The following is a 27,840-nucleotide window of genomic DNA, read 5'->3' as shown; positions in this document are numbered from 1 at the left end:
ACCCTGCCCAGGACCCAGGAACATCTGGCCTTTTTTTTTTTTGGTGCTGGGGATCGAACCCAGGGCCTTGTGCTTGCAAGGCAAGCACTCTATCGACTGAGCTATCTTCCCAGCCTTAACATCTGGCCTTTTTAAGAGCCATGACTATGCTTCTGCCATTAGGATCCCAGCACAGCTGAACCAGACAAAACTTTGTTTCAGTTATTGCTGTAAATTTGCAGGAATCTGTGCTTCTGAAGTATTCTCTAAACTCCCAGAATTCCCTCCCAAGTCATTACTTTGCTAAATCAGACAGAACTGCAAAACTTTTCTCCCTGAGCTAGATAGTCTCTTCAATCATTGTGACTCATTTCACATGTGCAAGAAATGTGACTGTTGTCAGAATAAAAAGGAGTCACTTGTGTCAACAACTATAAATAAATAAAGTTGGAGGATTATGAAGGAAGGGTTCTTCCTCATGATTCTATTATAATAACTCTCATAAAAGAATCTGGCAGAACTACAAGCTTGCACAAATGCCACCATAACCATATACAAACCCAACAAACCAAAAACCTCACTTTTCAAGAACATCTGCCCAGCAACTATTCACCTTGGACTGACACCATTTTTTTGAAATTTACTTTTGTGACTAAGATTGTTTCAAAATATCTGATGTAATCTTCACTTTTGTCTTTAAAAACTTTTCCTTGGGTTAGGGATGTATGTAGCTCAGTGGTAGAGCATTTTGCCTAGCATGCCAGGCCTTGGGTTTGATCCCCAGAACCACAAAACCAAACCAACGAAAACAAACACAATTCCCTCAACTTCCTAGAATATGTTAGTAAATCAGGTCCATTTTGCCTGCCATGCAGTATGCCACTCACTGAAATGTCTAGTTTTGCAAAACACATGGTGTGTTTTCACCATGTGGCCAAGTGTGTACAGCCAGGAGAGCAAGTCTCAAGTTTGGGGTATGTATGAGCTGAGGTGCAAGGAAAAGTGACTGGAGGTTAACTATGAGCAGGTTTCTCCATGGTTTCAAATATGCCCATAGTTTACAATGGTGTACACATTCCCATCACAAGACTGTTCTATTCTCAAATAAGTATCATTCCTTGGAGAACCTTTCACTGTTTTTTTATTTTAGTTGACACCAAGAACAGGGATTAGTAGGAGGAAATATTCATGATTGCTTTTTTCTTACACATATAATATGACTGTGTGTTAGGTAAAAATTCTCTTGCTTAACGGAGAAAGAATTCTTATTGCCTCTTCAGAACTAGCTCCAGACTAATCCCGTGGGAAACAGAAAAGGAGTTAAGGCAAATGAAGCCAGAGGTATTAGAAGCAGGGAAGGAGGGAGTCCTTAACAGAATCATGTGCCTGAAAATCTAGATGCTTGAGTAACTTGATTTTCGCAATAAATTATCAGAGACTACAGAATCATTTGAGAAAGAGGGGAATTCAGTATAAAGTTTTCAAGAAGAAATGGGAGAGCTGGTAAAAGAAAGTGGAAGTTCCCTTCGTATATTCGGTGGTACTAACATTAGTTTCTCACTCCCTGTAAGCACAACTTCTTTAGCACTCTCTACCTTCAGTCTGTGCTAATGTCTTTTCACTTTCTACTCCTGAACTGCTTTAAAGTCCGCCCATCTGTTAAGCCCTAGCTCAATTTTGCTTCCCCCCATCAAGTCTTTCCTGAAGATTATAATTTCCATTTCTTTCTCCATTTCTGAAATATTAAGTTCATACTTATAATCACACTAATTAGTATGTAATAGGTATATTAAAATGTGAGCCTACTCCCTTCCAACTAGATAATTCATTTTGGACAAAGATCGCCAAGGTATTCCTATGGTTGAACTGAACGAAATCTTAATTTTCACAAGAAGGCGCAGCCTTCATTGAGACTTCTAACAATCAGCTCTCAAATTCCGTCCTCAGTAAGTAACATCCTTATAATCAACCCTATGGTAAAAGCATCAAATTTCGCAAAGACCTGGGCAGGGTGTGAAAAGATCATCTAACAATGCCATTTGCTCACCCGTCAAATAAAGGAGTCGACTAGGGCTCCTGAGCTCACTACCGCTCACATCTTGGCCCGGGTTCACATCATTAGGCAACCAATTGAACCGTCTGAGTGCCGTGCATCCTGGGAGTTGTAGTTTCCGCCTCTCCTGCAGACCACAAGCTCCACAGAGCGGCTGGAGGACGGTTGCCTGGTGTTATTAGCAAGCGGCAAGTATGGCTGTAGCACGCGCCGATGCGACTTTGCCTCCCGGAGAAGGTAAGGCGATTCCTACCCCAATATCTCAAGGTTTACTCCAGTGAGCCGAAATGAATAGATTCCTGGTAGAGAGGAGAAGCCTGATTTAGAGGTGCAGTTCTGGACCAGTTCTTTTGATGCGGAGTTGTGGGCGACGCGAAGGCGCGCTGCCTTCTGGGAGTTGTAGTCCGGGTGCGTTGTCCAGCTCCGCAGCGGCTGGGCGAGGGCCGTACCGAGGACTTCAGTCCCCAGGAGCCTTCGCGACACCAGCCAGCCTGTCCCGCGCTCCCGAGCCTAGCTGGGCGGTGGGCTTCGGATGCGGTGACCTTTCTTAAACATTTACTTTGACTTTGGAATGCCCAAAGGAAATTGGCAGGATAAGTCTCTTAGGCTTCACGCATCCTTCTTCCCCCTCAGTTCCAAGAACGTTCAGGAACCATTTCCTCAGACTCTTCTCCGTAGACTGACTTGGAACCCTTGGAAGTGGCCAATGGCCGTGATAAAATCTAGGGTTGATCCAGAGCCCACAGTTCTCTACCCCTTGTTCTGCATCCTGGGTCGGGTTTGAGCGTTGCTCAGCAGAGCGCGAGGTGTGGGTGCTGCTGTGTCCGGGAGATAGCCTGTGGGGCGCCGGACCGGAGCTCCTTTGTTTTGGTTACGACACCGAGGCTTGGTAGCCGCCGTGTGGATCCGGGGCAGGACCGAGATGGAGCCTGGTCTCCACTACTCAGATCCGGGACTGGGTCTGGGAGCCGTAAATTCTTGGGGCCGGAGTCGATAGACGGTTCTAAGAGATCTCCATCTCTTAGATTGCACTTTTCTGGGACAGCACGCAGCTTTCATCGTTCCCCGAGGGCCACAAGACCCCTCACATGCTAAGAGACATTAAGTAATGAGAAATGCTGAGACCCTCCGGGAGAGCAGTCGCGCCTGATTATTTCCTGCAGTAGTCCTAATCTGGGTATAAATTTGAAATTGGCAGTTTCTCTGGGCGCGCCTCCTCTGATAGAAGCTTTTTAAAAATTTCACCTCCATAGCCCACCGAGGGTTCTTAACTGACGATAGTAGCAGTTAACGGTTATAGAGCGACATTTTTTGAGCCCGAATGCTTTGCTTATCTCATTTGTGTGTGTGTGTGTGTGTGTGTGTGTAGAACAGCATTTATAAGGCAGGTGTTATCGTCATTCCCATTTTACAATAGTAGAAAAAGTGAGCCCAAGAGACATCAGAAACTTGCTTAGGATACCACAGTGGTTAACTGGTGGAGCCAGGATCTGAACGTCTGTTATGTTACACTGAAGGACTTTGAGAGCTGTGTGTCGGACCTCGGGCCAGCTCTGTTCTTTTGGTTTGTCTTTTAATCCTCAGCACCAACCTAGTGAAATAGGTGTATTATTCCATTTTATAGAAGAATTAACTGAACTGGCCTTTGATTTTCAGGTAGTTTGGGCACTTAAGGATAGGCCTGTAGTTAGGTTGAAAGTAGGTTGATCTGGGGCTGTAGTCAGTGACAGAGGGCACTTGCCTAGTACATGTGAGGCACTGGGTTCAATCCTTAGCACCGGATACAAAAATACATAAACGAAATAAAGGCATGATGTCCATCTCAACTACAAAAAAGATTTTTTTTTAAAGTTCAGTTACGCTAAAAAAGGCCATTATTGCTTTTGTACAAAATATGGAAATAATAGCTTATACTTAAATGTGAACAATTTCCAAGTATTACTTCATCGAAATTTGAATATCCCAAATCTAGTTGTAACTTGGTGTTTTGAAGGAAAACTTAGTTATTGAATTTGTGGTTTTTTTAGAGCTCTCAAGATTGCTTTAGCTTTAAATTTTTTAAATTTTATTTTATTGATTCTTCTTAGTTATACATGATAGTAGAATCCATGCTGATAAAAAAAAATTTTTTTTTTTTTTTTTTTTTTTTTTTGGTGCTGGGGATTGAACCCAGGGCCTTGTGCTTGCAAGGCAAGCACTCTACCGACTGTGCTATCTCCTCAGCCCCATGCTGATAAAATTTTACAAGCAAGAGAAACAAGATGTATCCCTTTTGTTTACAATAAAAATGAATTTAAAAACTTTTACAAGCATAGGATATATCTTATTCTAATTAGGACTCCATTCTTGTGAGTGGGGACGATGGGTAGGAGCTTTAAAATTTTGATATTTATTATGCTCTAATACTTTCTAACTTGTATAGAGATTTAATTAGTATAATTCCATCCCTCTGCTCAGCTGTCATATTTTTGTTTGTTTTTCTAACGAATTCTCTTCTCTTTTCAAGGATCAGTGGTCAATTGGTCAGGGCAGGGACTACAGAAATTAGGTTCAAATTTACCCTGTGAAGCTGATATTCACACTTTGATTCTGGATAAAAATCAAATTATTAAATTGGAAAATCTAGAGAAATGCAAACGATTAATACAGGTGGGTGATGATATCTGTGAAATAGTTATATAGCAGTAATTCATTATTAAACAAAATAAAGTAATACTATAACCTGACAAAAAGTAACTCTGCAAACCTGGAAAGCAGTAAATGTTGCCTTAAATTTTTATGTAACAACACATTTGTGCTACATTTAGAGTAAACTAGAGAAAGAAGCATTGTTAAAGAAAGAAAACATTTTATGTTGGTAAAATATTGTGTTGTTAAGAAACTTTTTACTTAATGACTACAGTAAAGAGTTCATTCAACCAGTCATCATTCAAAAAATGTTTATTGGGTCTGTATTATATTTCTATGTTCTAGGTTTTGACTCAACTTACATTCTCAAGTTATTGCTTTGTTAAAAATGTCTTTAGTAATTGAAGGAGGTCTGATCACTCAGTTTTACCTGTGTTTTCTGTTGCTTAGGAACAACAAAAAAAACTAATAGTTATACAGTAGATAATAGATTTAGAATCTGATATAAGTGAAAGGTACAAATTTGATTTGTGTATTTTAAACCACTGTAATGTGAAAGTAATATACACACACGTATATACACATGTATACACACACACACATACACACACACGTATATGTTTGTTTGTTTGTTCCTGGGAATAATAACAATGATATGTTTTCTTTCTACAGTTGTCAGTGGCTAATAATCGGCTTGTTCGGATGATGGGTGTGGCCAAACTGACCCAACTTCGTGTATTAAATTTGCCTCATAATAGTATTGGCTATGTGGAAGGACTAAAGGAACTAGTACATTTGGAATGGCTGAATTTAGCAGGAAATAATATCAAGGTAAATTGTGTATTTTATTTATAGTAATTAGGTTTTTTAGTTTTTTTATTACAAATCTATTTTCTGTAAAAAAGAAATTGAAACAGTATAAAAACAAGTAGGTTTAAAAAAAAAAAAACTACTTCCACTCTCCAAGAATAACATTTGTTAACATAAACTTAAAAAAAAACTCTCATTTTTAAACACATAGTGTAGTATTCTTTTAAATGGGAATAAGAGTCTATATTATATTTAGAAAAAAAGTCATCAAATAGAATGGTAATGAGAGTGTTTATTTCCTGCTGAATTAAGCTTTAAGTAATATTTAATGGTACAAAGGAGAATATACTGTTTTAAAAGTCATGAGATCCGGATTCTAGTCCTGCTTCTGCCACTTTGTAACTATATAATTTTGGATAATAAGTGTCTCTTTGTCTTATTTCTAACTGGACTAGATTAAATGATAGTTATAACTGCCTTTTTTGTTGTTGTTGTTGTTGTTGCTGGGGATCGAACCCAGGGCCTTGTGCTTACAAGGCCAGCACTCAACCGACTGAGCTATCTCCCCAGCCCCTATAACTGCATTTTGTTGAGCACTTTATGCTCGTTAATCTCCCAGTCTCACCACAGCCTATAAGGTAGATTTAGTTATGATGCCCACTGTATAGATGAAGAAATTGAAGCACAGAGAAGTTAAATAACTTGCCTAAAGTCACATGTCCAGGAAGTTGCAGAACCAGGATTTAAATCCAGGCTATTTGGCTACATTCTAAACCTATAAACTCTGTTCTGTACCAGTTTTCATGTTATTATGTTGTTATATTATTATATCATGTTATGTTATTATCTCAGACCAAATATCTGGGATGGATGGTGTGAACTGCCTGTTAGTCCTCTATTCGTAGAGGAATAGTGAAAGTGGAAGTTTGTAGCATGACAGTTTACTAATGTTAGCACTCCTTTTTCTCTTGTTCATCTTTGCTGCCCTGCTTCTAAAAATAATAAGATTTGGTAGGCAACTCTTTCAACTACAGAACTAGGAAAGAATTTCATTTTGATTTTGAGTGCATTAAATAATGTGATAATTTTCTTGTGATAGGCCATGGAACAAATCAATAGCTGCACAGCCCTACAACACCTTGATTTATCAGACAATAATATACCCCAGATAGGTGATCTGTCCAAATTAATATCCTTGAAGGTAAGCATGTTTTCTGTGTCATTTTTGAAATTTTATTGAAAATGTCATCTGATTAGCCTAAAATCTCTCTCCCATATATGAAGAACAGATTGTTTTTATTTTGATAAGAATTCTATTAGAGTACCAAAATTAAGTATGACATTTTTTATTGTTCTTTTCTTCTCTTTTCTTCTATCTTCTTTCTTTCTTTTTATTGTGACAGAGTCTCAGTATGTTGCCCAGGTTAGTCTCCAAATCCTGGACTCAAGCAATCTTCTTACTTCAGTCTTTCAAATGCTGGGACTGTAAGAACACCTCACTATGCCTGGCTTTGTTGTTAGTTTCTATAACTGATTTGTTTTATATGGAAGTGATTACTATAGCTAAAATTAATTCTTATTTACCATTCTTAGCACATGATGGAATTTCCTTCATGCTCAATCAGCAAATGCTAGTGGCTTTAGTTATGTAGTACATAACACATTGGTAAGGTTGAATGTAATAAAACCTGAACTTGAGTCCTTTTTTTGTTTGTTTTGTTTAATGTGGGGCGTTGTTATGTTTTGTTGTGTGGCTCCTGGTCTCAAGTGATCCTCCTGCCTCAGCCTCTTAAGAGCTGGTGCCATACATGACTAGAACTTACATGTGTGCACAACCATGCTTGGCTGAGCTTAGTTTTTTGGTTTTTGTTTTTTGTTATTTTTTTTGACACTTAGGATTGCCATTTTTTTTTAGTAGTCGTTACTATTTAATTATCAATTAATTTCACCTTCTTTTAAAAAATTAACATGTAGCATGTAGTACTATTTAAAAATAAAATATATTTAGTTGTAGATGAACACAATACCTTTATTTTATTTATTTATTTATTTTTATGTGGTGCTGAGGATCAAACCCAGTGCCTCACATGTGTCAGGCAAGTGCTCTACCACTGAGCTACAACCCCAGCCCACAGCATATAATACTTTTTAATGAAGGGTAATGTATCATGTAATCAACAGATGAAATCACAGCTTCAAAAAAAATGTAGGACCTTTTCTGTATTTTTGATTCATTGGAGATTACTAGCATCAGAATGAACTCATTAAGCCTCAGAAGCAGCATCTTAGCTCTGTATTTTTTGAGCAGAAATCACTTTTAGCAATAACTATACTAAACAGATACCATCCTCTTAGATGCCAAGAGAATTCAAATGAACTAAAAATAATGGAGTATTTTAGTTTTTTTTTTTCTGAAATGGAAATATGATTTATTAGATCAGAATCCTGAATATTGAGTCTTGTTCTTATTCTTGATTGTTGCATTAGCCTCATATCCAAGTAGCACATTCTGCTTTCCTCTAGCTTTTGTTTTGTTTTGTTTTGTTGTACTGGGGATTAAACCCAGGGCCTAGCACATGGTAGGCAAGCACTCTACCGCTGAGCTAGTTCTGCAACCTTTTAAATTTTATTTCACTCCATTTTTAAATCAGGATCTTGCTAAGTTGCCTAGGCTGGCCTTCAATTTAATGATCTTCCTTCAGTCTCCCAAGTAACTGGGATCATAAGCATGCACCTGTGTACTTGGCTTCCTCCAGTTTTTAGTTTCCAGAAGAATGTAGTTGTAAAATATGGACTATTTTATTAATTTTTTTTGCAGTGCTAAGAAGTACATCCAGGGCCTTGTGCATGCCAAGCAAGTGCTTTACCACTGAAATGCATCCCTAGTCCCTATATGATTGTTTTAATGACTTTTTGTTCACTTTATCCACCCTCTATTTTGGTGTTTTGAAGGAAATGAATGAGAGTATTGGAAACTGCTCTCTGATTTTTTTTTTTTTTTTTGCGGTGCTGGGGATTGAACCCAGGGCGTTGTGCATGCAAAGCAGGCACTGCTCTCTGATTTTAATAATGTAAATCTCACAGCCTGCTATTTACTACATCAAACATGTGCTCTTGAACAAGTATTTAACTTTTTTTGAGCTTAAGATGCTGACGTGAAAAGAGAAGATTGGAACAGAATACCTCCTAGGACCCTTCTAAGTATTAGTATTCTTTGTGTGCAATGACAAGTATAACAAAATAGATTCCTTTATTTTTGCATATGTCATTTTGATGTTGTCTGACCAATTTATTTGTAATCTATTCATTGGCAATTCATACTGTTTTTACCTTCAAGACCCTGCTTTTACATGGAAACATCATCACCTCGCTTAGAATGGTACCTGCTTATCTACCCAGAAGTCTTGCTATACTGTCTTTGGCAGAAAATGAAATCCGGGACTTAAATGAGGTAAAATTTGAAGATATTCTGTGAGATCCAGGACATTGGAAAGTCCAGGAGAGGCATTGGAGAGGTTAGTGAGCTCACTTTTAGACTGTGAGCTTCTTGGAAGAAAATGCCATCAAGATGAAACACTTGCCTCTAGATGATCATTATTTTTTTTCCCTACCTTTTCTGGATGTAAGTCAGACATTAAGGTTTAATTTCATTTGTAATACTGCAGTTATCATCTTGGGAGGTGATTGGTGGTAGTGAGACATCTACATTACAGGGGTTACTAAGGCACCCTATCCACCTTCCTGCTGTTATGTTTTCAAAATGGGGATCTCTCTCCTAATGCAGATACTTTCTAAGGGAATCTATTCAGCAAGGACAAATGGCCATATTGTTGGAATTTTGGAAATTAGTTGCTAATGGAAGAGTATTACTTGTTGCTTTTCAGAACAAGGGGGAAATTGTTAAATTCTAAAATGCTGCCAAAGATGCGTAATCAGTGGAAACCCCGTGCTTGACACTGAACAGTCCATTTTGTTCAATATATATGCTTTGTTCCAGATCTCTTTTTTGGCATCCTTAACTGAATTGAAGCAGTTGTCAATCATGAACAATCCTTGTGTGATGGCAACACCGTCCATTCCCGGGTTTGACTATCGGCCATACATTGTCAGCTGGTGCTTGAATTTGAGAGTCCTAGATGGATACGTGATTTCTCAGAAAGAAAGGTGAATGTGACCTCTTTAATATCACATTAATCATGGAAGTTACTGAAAAGATTTCTAACATACTGGAGATTAATAAATTGACTGTTTCTTAAAATTATATTTAGAAATTAAAAGAGCATTACTGCAATCACATAGCAGACTATATGCTGATTATTTAGGATTGTCTCTTCCTTTTGAAAAAGTACAAGAAATAAGTATCAGCCACAGAGGTTGTGGGTAATGAGTCTAAATTAGTGCGGAACTTATATTAATTTAATTTTGAAGAGGTTTTTTTCTTAATCAGTTGTTTGGCACTTGAAACACTTTTGCATAGAAATGAGGTTATAGGTTTTGTGGGAGGATCTCAGATCAATTCCACAAAAGCTTGTAACCTATCACGTATTTAAGGTAAATGTTAATAATAATATCTTAGAGCTTAGGGCTAATGATGTAGCTCAGTGGTCGAGCACTTCTCTAGCATGCACAGGACCCTGGGTTTGTCCCCAGCACCGCCCCCCCCCCAAAAAAAAACTGACAAAATTAACCCAATTACCTTTTATAATGCATGCAGAGCTGTAATTTGGAACTAATAGCAGACATACTGATTGGTCTTCCCCATCTCATACCTGTGAACCAGCAGAAGTAGAACTTCCCCATGTCTGGATCATTGATGGTTTCTGTGGGTTGCACTGGGACTCTGGCAAGGTGGAGTCATCGGGATACTGGCACAAGATCAGTGGAATCAATACGTTAGAAGAGATAAGGAACTAGAATGTGGAGAAGAGGGGTGGAATTCGAGGGAATGAGATGAAAGTTATTATTATTTTTTTTTACCATGCTTTATTTCACTTTTTGCTCTTAGTACATACACACATGCATTTATGAACACAGTACTTGCATTCTCCCTTACTTTTTAAAATCCTCTGTACCACAGACAGGTTACTTGAGGGGTTTCCCGATGGGAGGATAAGTGGCATATTGCAGTGTTTCCCTTTTCCTTCTTATTGACGTTTCATGTAGTTGCTGGATAGAGCAGGGAGCAGTGAGGAGTGGCATCCAGGAGCTAAATAGTGGTGGTGCTGGTACAGATTAAGGGATATATGTCAGCTCTAATTTGCCTTTTAAAAGGTTGGCTTTTTCCTTTTTTCTGCAGTTAGTGTTACTTTGAAAAGAAATATTTTGTTTCAAACTGATTAATTCTAAAATTAGAATATAGATTTACTTGAATTATCTTCTCTGGATGTTCCTTTAGGAAAAAGAAGATATAATTATTATGTTTCTCTATACTGGCAGCATTTTCATTTCTGGGAGGCAATGTGGTGAGGCGAACAAAGATAATGACCTCCCATAATAGTCCAACTTCAACATGGCCAGCCTTGTTTCATTTCTGTACCTTCATTCACTCTCCCTTCTTCTGTATTTTTTTGAAGGAAATCTTAGTTTACATATTTCATCTGTGAATATTTTAGTATTAAACTCTTAAAGGGGTAAACACAAAACTATTATTACATCTCAAAAAATTAAGGATAATTAACCAGGCGCAGTGGCACATGCATATAATCCCAGCTGCTCAGGAGGCTGAGGCAGGAGGATCGAGAGTTCAAAGCTAGATTCAGCAACTTAGTGAGGTGCTGAGCAACTCAGTGAGACCCTGTCTCTAAATAAAATACAAAATAGGGCTGGAGATGTGGTTCAGTTGTTGAGTGCCCCTGAGTTTAATCCCTGGTACCCCCAAAAAATTAAGGATAATTTTGTAATTATAGATATTCAATCAGAGTTTGCATTTCTAATAGTTTTTATATTTTTAAAATGTGGGTTTGGGGCTGGAGTTGTGACTCAGTGGTAAAGTGCTTGCCTAGTGTGTGTGAGGCACTGGGTTCAATTCTCAGCACTGCATATAAATAAATAAAAAATAAAGGTCCACCAATGACTAAAAAAAAAAAAAATTTTAAATGTGGATTTTTTGATATAAGATTCAAATAAGGTCATATTTTGCAACTGGTTAATATTGCTCTTAAATTCTTTTTTTTAGTTTCTTAAAATATCAATTAATTATTATTGCATCCTCTGTAGGTTAATTATGCTGATTGGGTGATTTTCACTTGGGATCTTATATCCCTGCAGTCAAATCACACATAGGGACTGAGTGATCTGAAGGCTTGACTTGACCAGATGTCCAAGATGACTCCCATAATCCCTTAAGTCTCTTTATCCTTTCTTATTATCTTTGCTTCCCCCACCCCCTTGGTTGTTGAAGAAATTAAATTATTTGGCCTAAAGAGTTTTCCAATGTCTGCTAATTTTGCTGGTTATTTCCTATGTCCTTTGATTTGTTTTCTCTTTTATGTTACCCAAAAATTGACAACTGGATATGAAGATTTGATCAGATTCAGGTTTGATTTTTTTGAAGGGAGGACTGCTTTGTGTCTTCTATTGGATAGCATCCAATGTCTGGTTGTCTCACATGATCATGATCAAAACCTAAAATAATTGATTAAGGGTTGTAAAATAGTGAAACTCTAATTTTGTCTTTTAGTTATTTATTAACTGGAATAATTCTATGAAGTTTCTTTTCCCCATTGATACAGTTTGTATAGAAAAGAATAACCTTTATTTTCCATTTTTATAAAATAAGTTGGTGGTTTACTATCATTCTCTGTGACCAGTGAGCTCTTTATTTTAAAAATTGTCCTTATGAACTAATGGATTTAAATGCAGTTAATTTATATAGGTACTTCAATTTGATAAAGTGAATGGAGAAAATATCCATTGCTTCTTAGCAAATAATTTAAAAATATTTAGAGTCATTAATTCAATGTTATGGAAATGTCCCTAAGAAAAAAGCTTTAAAACTTTTTTAGAGTAAAGGAAGTGAGTCAGAAGGATAGACTTTTAAGACTTGAGTGGATTTATGAAAAACATCCAATGGTTTTATAAAACTTAATTAAGAAGGACGATCACTGTTGCTTAACAATGTGTTTTTTTTTAATTTATTTTTATTGTAAACAAATGGGATACATGTTGTTTCTGTTTGTACATGGTGTAACAGCATACCATTTGCGTAATCATACATTTACATAGGGTAATGATGTTTGATTCATTCTGTTATTTTTTCCTTCCCCCCCACCCCTCCCACCCCTCTTTTCCCTCTATGCAGTCCCTCCTTCCTCCATTCTTGCCCCCCTCCCACTCCCTCCCTCTTCCCATTATGTGTCATCATCCACGAGATCATTCGTCCTTTGTTTTTTTTGAGATTGGCTTATCTCAGTTAGCATGATATTCTCCAATTTCATCCATTTGCCTGCAAATGCCATAATTTTATTATTATTTATAGCTGAGTAATAGTCCATTGTATATATATACCACAGTTTCTTTAGCCATTCATCAATTGAAGGACATCTAGTTTGGTTCCACAATCTGGCTATTGTGAATTGAGCAGCAATGAACATTGATGTGGCTGTATCTCTGTATGCTGATTTTAAGTCCTTTGGGTATAGGCCAAGGAGTGGGATAGCTGGGTCAAATGGTGGTTCCATTCCAAGTTTTCTAAGGAATCTCCACACTGCTTTCCAGAGTGGCTGCACTAATTTGAATCCCCACCAGCAGTGTATGAGTGTACCTTTTTCCCCACATCCTCTCCAACACCTATTGTTGCTTGTATTCTTGATAATTGCCATTCTAATTGGGGTGAGAAGGAATCTTAGGGTAGTTTTGATTTGCATTTCTCTTATTACTAAAGATGGTGAACATTTTTTCATATGTTTGTTGATTGCTTGTAGATCTTCTTCTGTGAAGTGTCTGTTCATATCCTTAGCCCATTTGTTGATTGGGTTATTTGTATTCTTGGAGTAGAATTTTTTGAGTTCTTTTTTTTTTTTTTTTTTTTTTTTTATTATTGTACACAAATGGGATACATGTTGTTTCTCTGTTTGCACATGGCGTAAAGGTATACCATTTGTGTAATCATAAATTTACATAGGGTAATGTTTGATTCATTCTGTTATTTTTTTCCCTTCCCTCCACCCCTCCCACCCCTCTTTTCCCTCTATACAGTCCTTCCTTCCTCCATTCTTGCCCCCCTCTCTAAACCTAACTCTAACCCTAACACTAACTCTTCCCACCCCCCATTATGTGTCCTCATCCACTTATTAGCGATATCATTCTTCCTTTGGTTTTTTGAGATTGGCTTATCTCACTTAGCATGATATTCTCCAGTTTCATCCATTTGCCTGCAAATGCCATAATTTTATCATTCTTTATGACAGAGTAATATTCCATTGTATATATATATACCACATTTTCTTTATCCATTCATCAATTGAAGGACATCTAGGTTGGTTCCACAATCTGGCTATTGTGAACTGAGCAGCTATGAACATTGATGTGGCTGTATCTCTGTAATATGCTGATTTTAAGTCCTTTGGGTATAGGCCAAGGAGTGGGATAGCTGGGTCAAATGGTGGTTCCATTCCAAGTTTTCTAAGGAGTCTCCATACTGCTTTCCAGAGTGGCTGCTCTAATTTGCATCCCCACCAGCAATGTATGAGTGTACCTTTCTCCCCACATCCTCGCCAACACCTGTTGTTGCTTGTATTCTTGATAATCGCCATTCTAATTGGGGTGAGATGGAATCTTAGGGTGGTTTTGATTTGCATTTCTCTTATTACTAGAGATGTTGAACATTTTTCCATATGTTTGTTGATTGCTTGTAGATCTTCTTCTGTGAAGTGTCTATTCATTTCCTTAGCCCATTTGTCAATTGGATTACTTGCATTCTTGGTGTAGAGTTTTTTGAGTTCTTTATAGATTCTGGAGATTAGTGCTCTATCTGAAGTATGATTGGCAAAGATTTTCTCCCACTCTGTAGGCTCTTTCTTCGCATTGCTGATAGTTTCCTTTGCTGAGAGAAAGCTTTTTAGTTTGAATCTATCCCAGTTATTAATTCTTGCTTTTATTTCTTGTGCTATTGGAGTCCTGTTGAGGAAGTCTGGTCCTAAGCCAACAAGGTGAAGATTTGGACCTACTTTTTCTTCCATAAGATGCAGGGTCTCTGGTCTGATTTCAAGGTCCTTGATACATTTTGAGTTGATTTTTGTGCAGGGTGAAAGATAGGGGTTTAGTTTCATTCTGTTGCATATGGATTTCCAATTCTCCCAGTACCATTTGTTGAAGAGGCTATCTTTTCTCCATTGCATATTTTTGGCCCCTTTGTCTATATGAAAAAATTGTATTTATTTGGGTTTGTGTCCGTGTCCTCTATTCTGTACCATTGATCCACCTTTCTATTTTGGTACCAATACCATGCCGTTTTTGTTACTATTGCTTTGTAGTACAGTTGAAGGTCTGGTATTGGGATACCCCCTGCTTCACTCTTCCTGCTAAGGATTGCTTTAGCTATTCTGGGTTTCTTATTCTTCCAGATGAATTTCATGATTGCTTGCTCTGTTTCTGTTTAAGGTACGTCATTGGGATTTTAATTGGAATTGCATTGAATCTGTATAGCACTTTTGGTCGTATGGCCATTTTGACAATATTAATTCTGCCTATCTAAGAACATGGGAGATCTTTCCATCATCTAAGGTCTTCCTCAATTTCTTTTTTCAATGTTTTGAAGTTTTCATTGTAGAGATCTTTTATCTCATTAACAATGTATTTTGAACACCCCAGTGTCATCTTCTCTTTTTTATTTCCTTCAATTCCAGTTTAAAAGCTGAATGGCTCTATAGTCAAGGCAAGGGGAGAGCATATCGGCCTGGCCAGCATATCCAGCTTGTTCAGTATCTGGCTACAGTCTGCCCTCTCACTTCTACACTGGGTCTTCAAACTGCAGAGGATGCCAAACTAGAGAAGATTCTGAGTAAGCAGAGGTAAACTCATTTATTTGTGGCAGTTGATGAATTTACAAGTGAAAATACTTCTAAGTCTTTTGTATGGTTATAGTGGGCCAGAAGCCAGTGTTTTTGCCTGTATCTCCAGGCACTCATGCCCCTTGTCAGTGCAGTAGTTCTGCTGGAAAGCTGAACCACACAAGTGTAGCTTGCTCTGTGGCATCTGTATTACCAATAATTTCTCAATGGGGAGGAGCCAAGCAATATGATCTGGAGGAATGGAACTTTTAAAAAAATGTATTTGTCAGGGGCTGGGAGGGTGTATAACTCAGTGTGTTAGAGGGCTTGCCTGCCATGTTCAATTTCCAGCACCTCAAAAAAAATGTATTTGACTTTTTAATGTAGGTGTGTCATATGGGTTTTTAAAGACTTTTTAATGTAGGTGTGTCATATGGGTTTTAAAATACTTTTTAATGTAAGTGTGTCATATGGGTATATTAAGAAGTATAGATAGAAGTATTCAGTAGTTTCTTTGTTTATCAGAGATCCTGCCTTTAAATGTTTCTGTATGTGTATACATGTGCATAGAAGGGTGTCTATGTAATTTAAAAATGTTTTAACCTTTTTTTTTTTTTTTTTTTTTTTTTTAGTGTTTCCAAATGAGACTATAATTTGCCAGTGATTAAAGGTTCTTGCTTTGTAAACTTATAAACATTTACCTTTTTGACATTGTTACCTAGGAAGAACAAGAGTTTTCTCTTTTGGTTTATGCTGGGTGACATCAAATGTTATTGATTTTTAGGTTTCACCAGAGGCAGCTGATGAACCAAAGCCAAAATGAAGAGATATCTCCTCTTGCTCCTGTTGAAACAAGGGCACCCCTCATACCTGAGCATTCAAGCCCAGTTCAAGATTGCCAGACAGTCCAGGAAAGTGGTAAGAAATTAATTTATCTCTGATCATTTTTCTTCAGCTCATTTAATTTATTTGGTATCATAACAGAAAAAATACATATTTTATAAATTCTCATTTAACTTCAGTGATCATTTGGATCTGCTATTTTATATATGTATATGAATATGTATGTGTACATATGTATGTATATAATTATGGCTTCTAATTTTTAAAAACATTTCAAGGACTATAAGCCTTTTGTATGGACTTGAGGCTTTGAGTATTATGATTATTACAAAAATTCATATTCTTAAAAATGTTTGGTTTGATGTTTTAGGTATATTGGAGGAAATCATTGAAAACATTTTATTGTATTTTACTATATTTCAAGGAACAGATTTCATTAAAAGCATACAACTAACAAAACTCTTTATTCAGTGATTTAAGTGATAACTCTGTTGATTCTTCTAGAACCTGTCATCCAAGTCAATTCTTGGGTTGGGATAAACAGTAATGATGATCAATTATATGCTGTTAAGAATAGCTTTCCAGCCTCTACACATGCTACAAGATATTCTCGAAATGACCTCCACCTGGAAGACATACAGACAGATGAGGACAAGTTAAATTGTAGTCTTCTCTCTTCAGAATCTACTTTTATGCCAGTTGCATCAGGACTATCTCCAGTATCACCTACAGTTGAGCTGAGGCTGCAGGGCATTAACTTGGGCCTCGAAGATGATGGTATTGCAGATGAATCTGTGAAGGGGCTGGAAAACCAGGATTTGGATAAAGAAGAGGAAAAGGCTTCATGGGTTACAAATGAGAATTCTGTTCAGATGCTGAAAAGTAAGATCAGTTCAGAGATAAATGAAAAAGCTGGGCTGTTACCTTGTCCTGAGCCAGCAATAATCAGTGCTATCTTGAAGGATGATAACCATAGTCTTACATCTGTGTCAGTTGGACACAGTGTCTCCCATATAGAAACAGATAGTGAGGAAATCATGTCTGAAACAACTTCAGAGAAATTTCCCTGCAGGATTTTAACCCAAAGATCTGTTGGTTTGGGACAAGATAAATTTACACTTCAGAAATTGAATGAAGCAGCCACAAAGCTTCAGGCCTATTGGCGGGGCTTTTATGCCAGGAACTATAATCCTCAAGCAAAAGAGGTGCGTTATGAAATCCGACTGCGCAGAATGCAGGAACACATTGTCTGCTTAACTGAAGAAGTAAGGAGGTGGGTCAGAAATCTCACTGGGTTCTGTTTTGTTGGTTTCAAGGTGTCAGATTCTTAAGTCGTTTGAAACACTGTGTTGTTGTGGTCATGACATGTAACCACTGTTGGCTTACTTGTCTGTCTTCTAGAATAGACTGAAAGCATTTTGAGGGTACAGTTTGTCCTATGCATCCCAATCCTCTGCAGAGGAATTGATACATGGATGTAGTATCACACAAAATGTTGAATCAATGTGAGCTATAAAGGCATGTATATTTCTAAACATGAAAATGTCCAGATAATACAGCAAATTTGCATAAGTAAAAGAAAGAGAAGATGAGAGAGTAGATGGCATAAGACTTAGAGAAAATAGCAGGAACTTAAAAGGAACTAAAATTTTGCAGTTACAGTAGGAATTATTTCTTAATTCCATGGCTCACATGATTTATTGACTGCCAACCCAAGGAAATTAGGGTTTCATTAGTATTACAGCTAGCAATATTTATTCAAATTGTCAGATGGAAGAGGAGAAAGCAGCAAAGGAGACTGAGAAGGGACAACCTGAATGGTAGGAAAACTGGGAGGATAAATATCCAGTTCCACAGGGGAAGGTGTTTCAGGAAATATGACAAGTGCCTTAGGAAGGAGAGAGAACTAGACTAGATTTAGCAGTTGGAGGTTGTTGGTAATTGTGTTGGTGACCCTTAAGACTATTCTCAGGTGTCATGATTTGCTAATGTACTTATAGAACTCTGGAGTATTCTTCTGTTTATAGTTATGGTTTATTTCAGCAAAAGTATACAGATTAAAATCATCAAAGAAAAATGGCACATAGCAGAGTCCAGGAGAGGTCAGGTACAAGCTTTCAGTTGTGTTCTCCCAGTTGTGTTGTACATACAGGGCTTAATTCTCACAGCTATGATGTATGACAACACATACAAATTCTTGCCAACCAGGGATGCTCGTTTGAGTACTGGTGTTCATGGTTTTTATTTGGGGGTCAGTCGTAGAGATTGAGTGCTCATGTGTGTGACCTTAACTACTCAGACATCAGGCTCCTTAGAAGTCAGACTGATGCACTGTGGCCTGGGGCCCCAGGTAAACAAAACAGGGGTTCATTAGGCATCACATTGTTGGCATAAACAGTCTGTGTGACTCAAGACTGTGTGTACAAAGATACACAGGATATTCCAGTGACTTGGATTGAAGGTTATCTCTTAGGAGTCAGTCAGTCAGCAGCAGGTCCTGTCTTTGGAACATGCAGGCTTGAATGTCAGTCCTGCTGAGTTAACCCTTTGCTGCACAGTGACTTTCCTAAGAGCACCTTAGTGGTGTGGGAGGATGAAAACCAGTTTGAAATAGCTCGAATAGTAAATGGGAGGTAAAGAGTTTAAAGAATGAGTGTAGCCAACTCTTGGGAAGTGTTTTTTTTTTTTTTTTATTGTAAACGAATGGGATACATGTTGTTTCTTTATTTGTACATGGCGTAAAGGCATACCATTTGTGTAATCATAAATTTACATAGGGTAATGTTGTTTGATTCATTCTGTTATTTTTTTCCCTTCCCCCCCCACCCCTCCCACCCCTCTTTTCCCTCTATACAGTCCTTCCTTCCTCCATTCTTGCCCCCCTCCCTACCCCTAACTCTAACCCTAACACTAACCCCTCCCACCCCCCATTATGTGTCCTCATCCACTTATTAGCGATATCATTCTTCCTTTGGTTTTTTTGAGATTGGCTTATCTCACTTAGCATGATATTCTCCAGTTTCATCCATTTGCCTGCAAATGCCATTTTTTTTTTTTTTTTTTTTTTGGGTGCTGGGGTTCGAACCCAGGGCCTTGTGCTTACAAGGCAAGCACTCTACCGACTGAGCTATCTCCCCAGCTCCAATTTTATCATTCTTTATGGCTGAGTAATGGGAAGTGTTTCTTTAAGAAGAGAGTAGATGATTGCTGGAGGAGAATCTGGAGTTAAGGAAGATTCTCTTTTAAAGATGGGTGTTTAGGGCTGGGGATGTAGGTCAGTTAGTAGAGTGCTTGCCTTGCAAGCACAAGGCCCTGGGTTCAATCCCCAGCACCAAAAAAAAAAAAAAAAAAAAAAAGATGGGTGTTTAGGTGTTGATGAGAATGATTCAATGAGGGGGAAAAACTGATGGTGTGGAAGAAAAAAGGGATTGACGTTCTTGAGGTGCAAGAAGAAGGGATCCAAAGTGCAAGTAGAGGAAGTGGCCTGAGGTAGAAGCAGGAGAATGTAAGGTGGTGTGTTTGCTGGTGGGAGCATGGGAAAGTCCTGTCTGATGTGTGGTCTTTTTCAGTAATGTATCAGTTGCAGTCCATACTTAAAAATGAGAAGAGAAGTGAGGGTGAAGGTATGAGGTGTAGTCATCTTGAAGAGTGAATATGGACTGGGTGTGGTGGTGCACCCAGCTACTCTGGAGGCTGAGGCAGGAGGATCACTTGAGCCCAGGAGTTGGAGACCAACCTAGGCAACACTGACCCATCTCAAAGAAGAAGTCAGGTTGTATGATTTTCATCAGCAACTCCCACCTGTTCTCTGTTTCAGGCATGGTTTATTTGGTTCAGCCAGGAATGGTTTTTCCCAGCTAAATATGATAGAGAAGAGGGAAGGGTAAAGGATATTTGGTAAGGGTAGTAACTTCAGATCTTGGAATTTAAATAAAATAAAAGGGAAATGAAGGAGGAGGGAAGGGTCATTGGATTGGAGAAGAAGATTAAAGATCTAGATTGTTGCCAGAGCAAATAAATTGGAAGGATAGGAAGGTAGTGAGTAGTTAGTGTTGGAATAATTTTTGAAAGTGACATGGCCAAAATGATTTGGTCTGGGGTGAGATTATGACAATGGTGACTAATTTTGGGTAAATTATTGTTAGATAGAATAATGTGGATGTTGAAACCTCCAAAAATGATATAGAACTGGGCAGAGGGGATGACTGGTACTGAGATGTCAGTGAATGGAGACAAGATAGTAGGAGGTCAGTACTTGTCAAAAAGTTTTGGGGATAGGATGGATAGCAGTTCTTAAAAGAGGAGGCTAAACAACAATTTGAAAACAGCAGTGAGAAGCAGTTTTCTGACTGATGAATGAGAGGAAAAAGTACCTTCCACTTGAGAGAGTGATAATGCTCTTCTTACAGTGGGTCTGCTTTGGCCAAGGAAAAATTCAAAAAGAGTTTGAGTGTATAAGGAAATTTATTGAGCATAATTCAGAAGCACCAGATAGAATAACAGAATGTCTTGAGGGGGCTGGAGAAAGTGGAGAAGTGGGCCAAAGTTCAGAAAAGGGCTGGAGGCGTAGCTCAGTGGTAGAGAGTGCTTGCCCGACATGCATAAGACCCTAGGTTTGATCCCCAGCTCTGAAAAAAAAAAAAAAGTTTGCATCAAAACAGTAGTGACAGTTTGATAACTAAGGGAATCTTGAGTTTGTGATAGATGTATGGAAATGGCAGCAGTGAGTCCAGAACTAAGACTTTAATGAATAAGGAGAAATGATATATCCCAGAGGTCTGTTGATAGCAAGAATACATGTGGAACTGGGGCAAACAGTGAAAGTGAAGTTTGATGGGATTAATCCTGCTAGTCTCTAAGAAGAGGATGTTTCAAGATGCGATCATGAGTGTTAAGTTTGAGCCTTAACTATTTAAATGCTTTCTGCACCTCCACCCACTTTCTTGTGTGTGACTGGGAAATTAAAGGCAGGTAAAAAGCCATTTAATATGTTACTAGTTTTTTATCAATGGCACTCCTTTATAGAAGAATATCTGAATTTCAGTCACATCTCATTTAGTTTCTACTCTGAATCAGTTTAAAACTAAGGTGTCAGCTTAGATATCCTAAAAGTGGGGGAGGATTATTAGATTTATTAATCTCTTTACACTGGATGTGTTTGGTAGTTATAATAGGAAGTACAAGTCAAAGCAGCCTTCCTTGATCAAAAATGTGTTTTGAATTATTATAGATTAAGAAAAGAAAGAGATGAAGAACGTGTTAAAAAATTTGTACAAGAAGAGGCTGTCAAATTCCTTTGGAACCAGGTAAACCCCCTCCTATTGTTAAGGAAAAATACTAGATTCATTGAAACAACTGTAGAATAATGATGTATGTTAAGTACCCTTTCTCTCTCTCTCTCTCTCTCTCTCTCATAAATTATATATATATATATAATTTATGGTTTGTTTGTTTGTTTGTTTGTTTTTGTGGCATGAGGATCAAACCCAGGGCCTTTTACATCTGCTACCACTGGGCTGTATCCCTAGGCTTAAACACTTCTTCTCAGTTCAGGGTGTAATTTTGTTTCTTTTTCTTTTTTTTTTTTTTCTTTTGGTAATAGAGATTGAAACCAGAGGTGCTTAACCACTGAGTCGCCTTGTTATTTTTTATTTTGAGATAAGATCTCAATAAGTTGCTTAGTACTATAGTGACACAGCCACATCAGTATTTATAGTAGCTCAATTCATAATTGCTAAACTATGGAACCAACCTAGCTGCCCTTCAACAACAGATAAATGGATAAAGAAAATGTGGTATATATACACAATGGAATATTACTCGACTCAATCAAGAAAAATGAAATTATGGCATTTGCCAGTAAATGAATGGAACTGGAGGCTTTCATTTTAAGTGACATAAACCAATCCCAAAAAACCAAAGACCAATGTTCTCTCTGATATTTGATGTTAACATTCAATAAGGGTAGAGGAAGAAAGAATAGAAGTTCATTGGATTAGACAAAGGGGAAGGAATGGAAGAGGAGGATGGAATAGGAAAGACAGTAGAATGAATTGTACATCATTTTCCTATGGTCACATATGAATACATGACCAGTGTAACTCCACATCATGTACAACCACAAGAATGGGAAGTTATACTCCATGTAAGTATAATATGTCAAAATACATTTTACTGTCATGTGTACCTGAAAAGAACAAATAAAAAATTTAAAAAGTTGCTTAGGTCCTCACTAAGTTGTTGAGGCTCGGCTTGAACTTGTGACTTGGGAGGCTAAGGCAGGAGGATCACAAGTTTAAGACCAACCTCAGCAACTTAGTGAGGACCTCAGGACTTAGCAAGAACCCATCTCAAAATAAAGTATAAAAAAAGATCTGGGTTGTATCTCAGTGGTTAAGTGCCTCTGTGCTCAATACCTGATTCTAAAAAAAAAAAGTAAAGGTCCTATTATCAAGAACTTGGGATATTTTTAGGTATTTTAGGAAGTCACATATACTATATTTTTAGGTAATAATTAAAAACTTATTGCTACCTTGATATCTAAAATGAGAATTATTTTAGAAAATCTACTTTACTTAAACAAATAGGATCTACTCTGTCTTATTGAATAGATCTTGGTGTGTATTCTGTACATTATTGAACCCTTTTTCAAGGACAGGTACTGCTGTGCTTCTCATTGTTTTTCTGTATAAGCAAGAGAACTGGTTGACCTGTCCACACTGTCCTGGTGAGGGCCTTTTGTTACCAAGGCATGTACCACTTGTGCTAGCCTATTTAAGGCAAGGACGACTATAGAATGGGTAAAGGAAGTCAGGCAGTTTTTAATTCCAATTCTGCCGTTTACCAACTTCATGACTGCTGGGAAAAAAACTCTAAGGACCATTTTAAAACTGACATGATTTTTATCTTATATAAAACTGTAATCTCTGTTTTATAGGTAAGGTCTCTACAATCTTGGCAACAGACAGTGGATCAACATCTGATTTCCTGGCATGCTGATGTTCCTCCTGTATCAGGCATTCTGGTACCATCTAAACCTCCATTATTCACCCAAAGTCTCGAGCCTTTTTCTGATCAAAATTCCGATTGGCTCATTGCACATGATGAAGCTCATCAAGAGAAATCTTTACCAGAATTTCCAGACTCTGGTTTTCATTCCTCCCTAACAGAACAAGTTCACCATTTACAGGATTCTTTGGATTTTGAAAAAAGTTCCACAGAAGGCAGTGAAAGCTCCACAGTGGGGAATTCCATTGATACAGTCAAATATGGCAAAGAACCAGATTTAGGGGATGTTAGTGAAGAACATGGTGACTGGAGCAAGGAAAGCTCAAATGACGAGCAGGATAATAATCTGCTTGAACAATATTTAACTTCAGTTCAACAGCTAGAAGATGCTGCTGAGAAGACAAATTTTGATGAAGGGATAGGAGATAGTAAGCTCCACATAGATTGTTCCCTAGAAAAGTTAGATGCTTTGTCTGACAGTGCTTCTGTAGGCGAGACTCATGGTGTATCTCCTACTTTGCAAAATGAAGTCAACCAGATGCCAGAGAATTATAAATTAAATGTAGAAGTCCAAGAACAGCAGCCAGAATGTGATTCCACATTTCAATTATTGCATGTTGGCGTTATTGTGTAGCATGTCTGGTTTCTTGGGAAACAGAAATCCATTTACATTTTCTTAATGTTTTCAGTTACCCTTTTTTCTTCTTTTTTTAGAGGAGGGAAACCCCCACACATTTGTTACTATTTATATAAAATTTGTATTTTTGTCTCATCTTTCAGATTCTAGGTTCCAAGCTGAGTCTTAATTTGATTTTGCTAGCTTTATACCTGTAATGTACCAAACAATATTTATATCAAAAGTTATGTGCACTTTATTTCTTAACAATTGCATTAACAATGTTTCTTTCATGTAATTGCTTCCTTTCAAAAATAAACTAGAAGTTTCTAAAGAAAATTTAAAATTTTACCTTAATGATATAAACAGAATTTTGGTTTTGTTCTGGGGAAATTAATTATATAGTAAGAAATGTTGTTCATTAAAATGTGAATAGAAATGATAACTATGAGGGTTGTGAACTACTGAAATTTGCCACAGTTTAGAGTAAGAACATGTTTTCGAAGACCTTTTAATTTTGAGTCAAAGAAAGACTTCTTATAAGCAAATTTAGAAAGAAAAAGTAAGGTTATTAAGATTTTTCTTTTTGTTTTGTTTTAGTTTGAACCCAGGCTCCAAGCATGCTAAACACGAGCTCTATCACTGAGCTATCTCCCTATCCTCTAGATTATAGAATTCTTAGTGAGAATGACTAAATTGTCTCATGGAAAATTTTAGTTAATGTCATGCATGAGTTTTAACATATGAAGTGAAGTGTTCCATCCAGGATTGAAATCAAACTTACTTAGAGAGGTAACCTAAAAATGTTTCTTTTTGATATGAAGAAAGGAGATATTAAGCTCCATTTATATGTAATAATGTCACTATAAACATTTATCTTCTCATCAAGTGCTTTTTTCTACCCCACTGATTAAGAATTGATGTGCTATTACATTACCAGAAATTAATGTATGTTCATCTCTGTTCCTGCTTATACTTCCTTATGTATTTCAGCAGAAGGTCCAAGTCCATCTACTTCACTTTTGACCTCTGCCCTATAGTAAAGAGTATTTAAAATAATATTAGTGGTAGAATATGAATGACATTTTTAAAGAACTATTTTCTGTCTACTCTTTGAAAAGTGCCACATTTGAAAGATAATGGTGGTTAAGAAAAAATAAACCTCACCTCACTTTACTTGTTTAAAATAATATATATATGTAACTTCAGGAAGACTTAAGATTGTTTTTGAATGTTATAGGTAGGTACATCTGTAAATCAAGGGTAATTTTTTGGAAGCTTGGTATTTTACTCTTTTAGCATGTTCTGATATCATTGGATAACACATATCTAATTTCCCCCAAACTATGGACATGTACCTATTTAAAACTATGATAATACTTGAGTGTTCACTAAGTTTAGGTGCTAAATATATATTCATTATTCTCTTTAGAGTCTAGATCCTCTTCTTTGAAACTGTGTGTTCTGATCCTTCAAGAATTAAAGTTGAAGATCACATGGTACACTTTGTTGATAGTTAGAAACATTTGTCTAGTATAGTCAGATGTATTTTTCTCAGTTTATAAATGAACTCAGGTTGAGAAGACTTGGATTTCATTTTCAGAAATCTAGAATCCCTTGAAAAGGAAATGTTTTCTGTTTCTTATAAGAAAACAGCAGTCCTATCTTCAAAAGGATTTTCCCTAGTGAAGCATGTGTAACATTGAATTGCATGTTAAATAAAAATTGAATTTTTACTTTTTGAATAATGCTAATTATCTTTTACGAATGAATTTTAATTTCTTCTTAAATATATTTTTATATTTCTAAAGTGCCTCGTTTGCTTCAAATAGACTAAAAAAAACAATTTGCACTGCACTTGTACCACAATACTACTTCATGGTTAATTTTTCAGAAAGCTGAAATGTCATGGTTCAGTATTACTTAAGTAGGTTTCTGCTAACATCTTCTTCCTCTTCTCTTTTTTTAAGTAATGGCAGATATAACTAAATTTATTTTATCATCAGCATGTCAATGGGATTTCCTTTTTTGCCTTTGGTTTGTTTTTCTAGCCCACAAATAGTATTCAACATTCATATAATACATTTGGAAAATTATGATGATTTTTAATATTATTCTCTTTATATTTTATTTTGCTAGTATATAGAAGTACAGAAATCATCAAATAGCCCACTCTCTTAACTAGAGAGTATCTTGAATGTAGATAGAATGAAAATAATGTAAATTAGAATGAAGGAACACAGGCATAGACTTAATATATTTTGATTGGTTTAAAATGTACTTTGAAGTCGGGCTCGGTGGCACACTCCTGTAATCCCAGCAGCTCGGGTGGCCAAGGCAGGAGGATCGAGAGTTCAAAACCAGCTTCAGCAAAAGTGAGGTGCTAAGCAACTCTAAACAAAATACAAATAGGACTAGGGATGTGGCTCAGTGGTTGAGTGCCCCTGAGTTCAATCTCCAGTACCAAAAAAAAAAAAAAAAAAAAAAGTGTAATTTATATAACTAAGATATTTGGTTTTAACTCTGATCTGTTCATTATCTTGACTAAAGAGGGACTAGGTCTGGAAAAATTTGTGAAGTTGAGCTTTCAACCCCATCTTTTGTCACTTTTCTAAACCAGAGAGGTTTTTTATTCAGTTGTACTATTTTAATTCACATCAGTTCTCTTGATTTTTGGAATATTGTTATTAGTATGTATTTATTTAATATGAAAGATTTTTCTCATGAAAGGCTGAATTTGCTCATGTTTTCAGTTTTACAGAACAACAGTTTTACAGTTTTAACTCTCATAGTGGTTCAGAAAGCTTTAATAATGCTGAGGTTGTAGCTCAGTGGTAGAGCGCTTGCCCAGCACACGTGAGGCGCTGGGTTCGATCCTCAGCACCACATAAAAATAGATAAATAAATAAAGATATTATGTCCATCTACAACTAAAAATATTTTTTAAAAAAGAAATCTTTAATCATGACAGTTGATGATGTTCATTTGGTTTGGTTTTATAAGTTTAATTATAGAAGATATTATAATACGCATGTTTTAGGAAGGTGTTATTTGACCACACAATTGTCTGTATATATGTAAATAACTTTATTTTTTAATAATGTGCCATTCTTGAGTTGTTTTTCTTTTATTTGTTTTGGATTGTTTTAAATATATAAATATCATAATAATGTATTTTTCTGTTATCTACTTAAAAGAGATCTAGTTCTTTTTTGGGGGGCGGAGTACTGGGGATTGTGAACCCATGAGTGCTTTACCATTAAGCTACATCCCTAGCCCTTTTCATATTTTATTTTGAGACAGGATCTTGCTAAGTTGCCTAGGCTGACCTTGAACTTGTGATCCTCCTGCCTCAACCTTCTTAGTCACTGAAATTGCAGGCATGCACTACTGTGCCAGCCACGTTCTAATTTCTGTAAATATTTTCAGAAGATACAGGCTTTAAATGTTATGCTCTTTCCTGTGGTATGTTTCTTTGTGCAAAGTCTCAAAATTGAATTTATGACAAGAATAATATAAATGAGTCTGATCAATTTCTCATTCATAAAAAAGAATTCATTGTTTAATGTGTATTTTTATTTTGCCACATCCTTATTAAAAGATATTTATTATACTGTAATGTTTTAAATTTTAAATATGTGAAAACACTCATTCTGAAATGAAAAAAAAAGGGTCTGTAAGGAACATTCTAAACTTTTTTTTTTTTTTTTTTTTAGATGGGCTCTTACTATGTTCCCAGCTGTCCTTTAACTCCTGGGCTCAAGTAATCTTCCTTCTTCAGCCTCTGGAGTAGCTGGGAGTACAGACATCTAAACGTTTTTAATGATACTGCTTTCACTGATAAAGCCTTTTGTGCCATATTAAAATTAAAAGTCAAGTAAATAGAGCAGTCCTCACAACCTTGGAGAAAAATG

The 27,840-nt window shown here is 36.8% G+C and overlaps 1 protein-coding gene across 2 annotated transcripts in view; it reads left to right on the top strand.

Moving 5' to 3' along the window:
- The window catches only part of Cep97 (centrosomal protein 97), a 63,274-nt gene extending 35,708 nt beyond the window's left edge, over positions 1–27,566 (top strand). Inside the window, exons 2-12 of one of the 2 annotated variants that reach the window (XM_047565425.1) lie at positions 2,102–2,269; positions 4,539–4,681; positions 5,333–5,491; positions 6,570–6,671; positions 8,808–8,921; positions 9,468–9,634; positions 15,316–15,480; positions 16,244–16,377; positions 16,807–17,575; positions 21,533–21,608; positions 23,240–27,566. In XM_047565425.1, coding sequence (XP_047421381.1) covers positions 2,227–2,269; positions 4,539–4,681; positions 5,333–5,491; positions 6,570–6,671; positions 8,808–8,921; positions 9,468–9,634; positions 15,316–15,480; positions 16,244–16,377; positions 16,807–17,575; positions 21,533–21,608; positions 23,240–23,944 — 2,577 coding nt within the window. In that variant the 5' untranslated portion in view covers positions 2,102–2,226 and the 3' untranslated portion in view covers positions 23,945–27,566. The remainder of the gene's footprint in view (positions 1–2,101; positions 2,270–4,538; positions 4,682–5,332; positions 5,492–6,569; positions 6,672–8,807; positions 8,922–9,467; positions 9,635–15,315; positions 15,481–16,243; positions 16,378–16,806; positions 17,576–21,532; positions 21,609–23,239) is intronic. The other variant, XM_047565426.1, reaches the window with a different exon arrangement.
- The last annotated feature ends 274 nt before the right edge of the window (positions 27,567–27,840 follow it).

Source organism: Sciurus carolinensis, chromosome 9 (assembly GCF_902686445.1).
Source record: "Sciurus carolinensis chromosome 9, mSciCar1.2, whole genome shotgun sequence".
Taxonomy (NCBI): Eukaryota; Metazoa; Chordata; class Mammalia; order Rodentia; family Sciuridae; genus Sciurus; species Sciurus carolinensis.
This window is presented reverse-complemented; position numbering and strand designations above follow the sequence as displayed.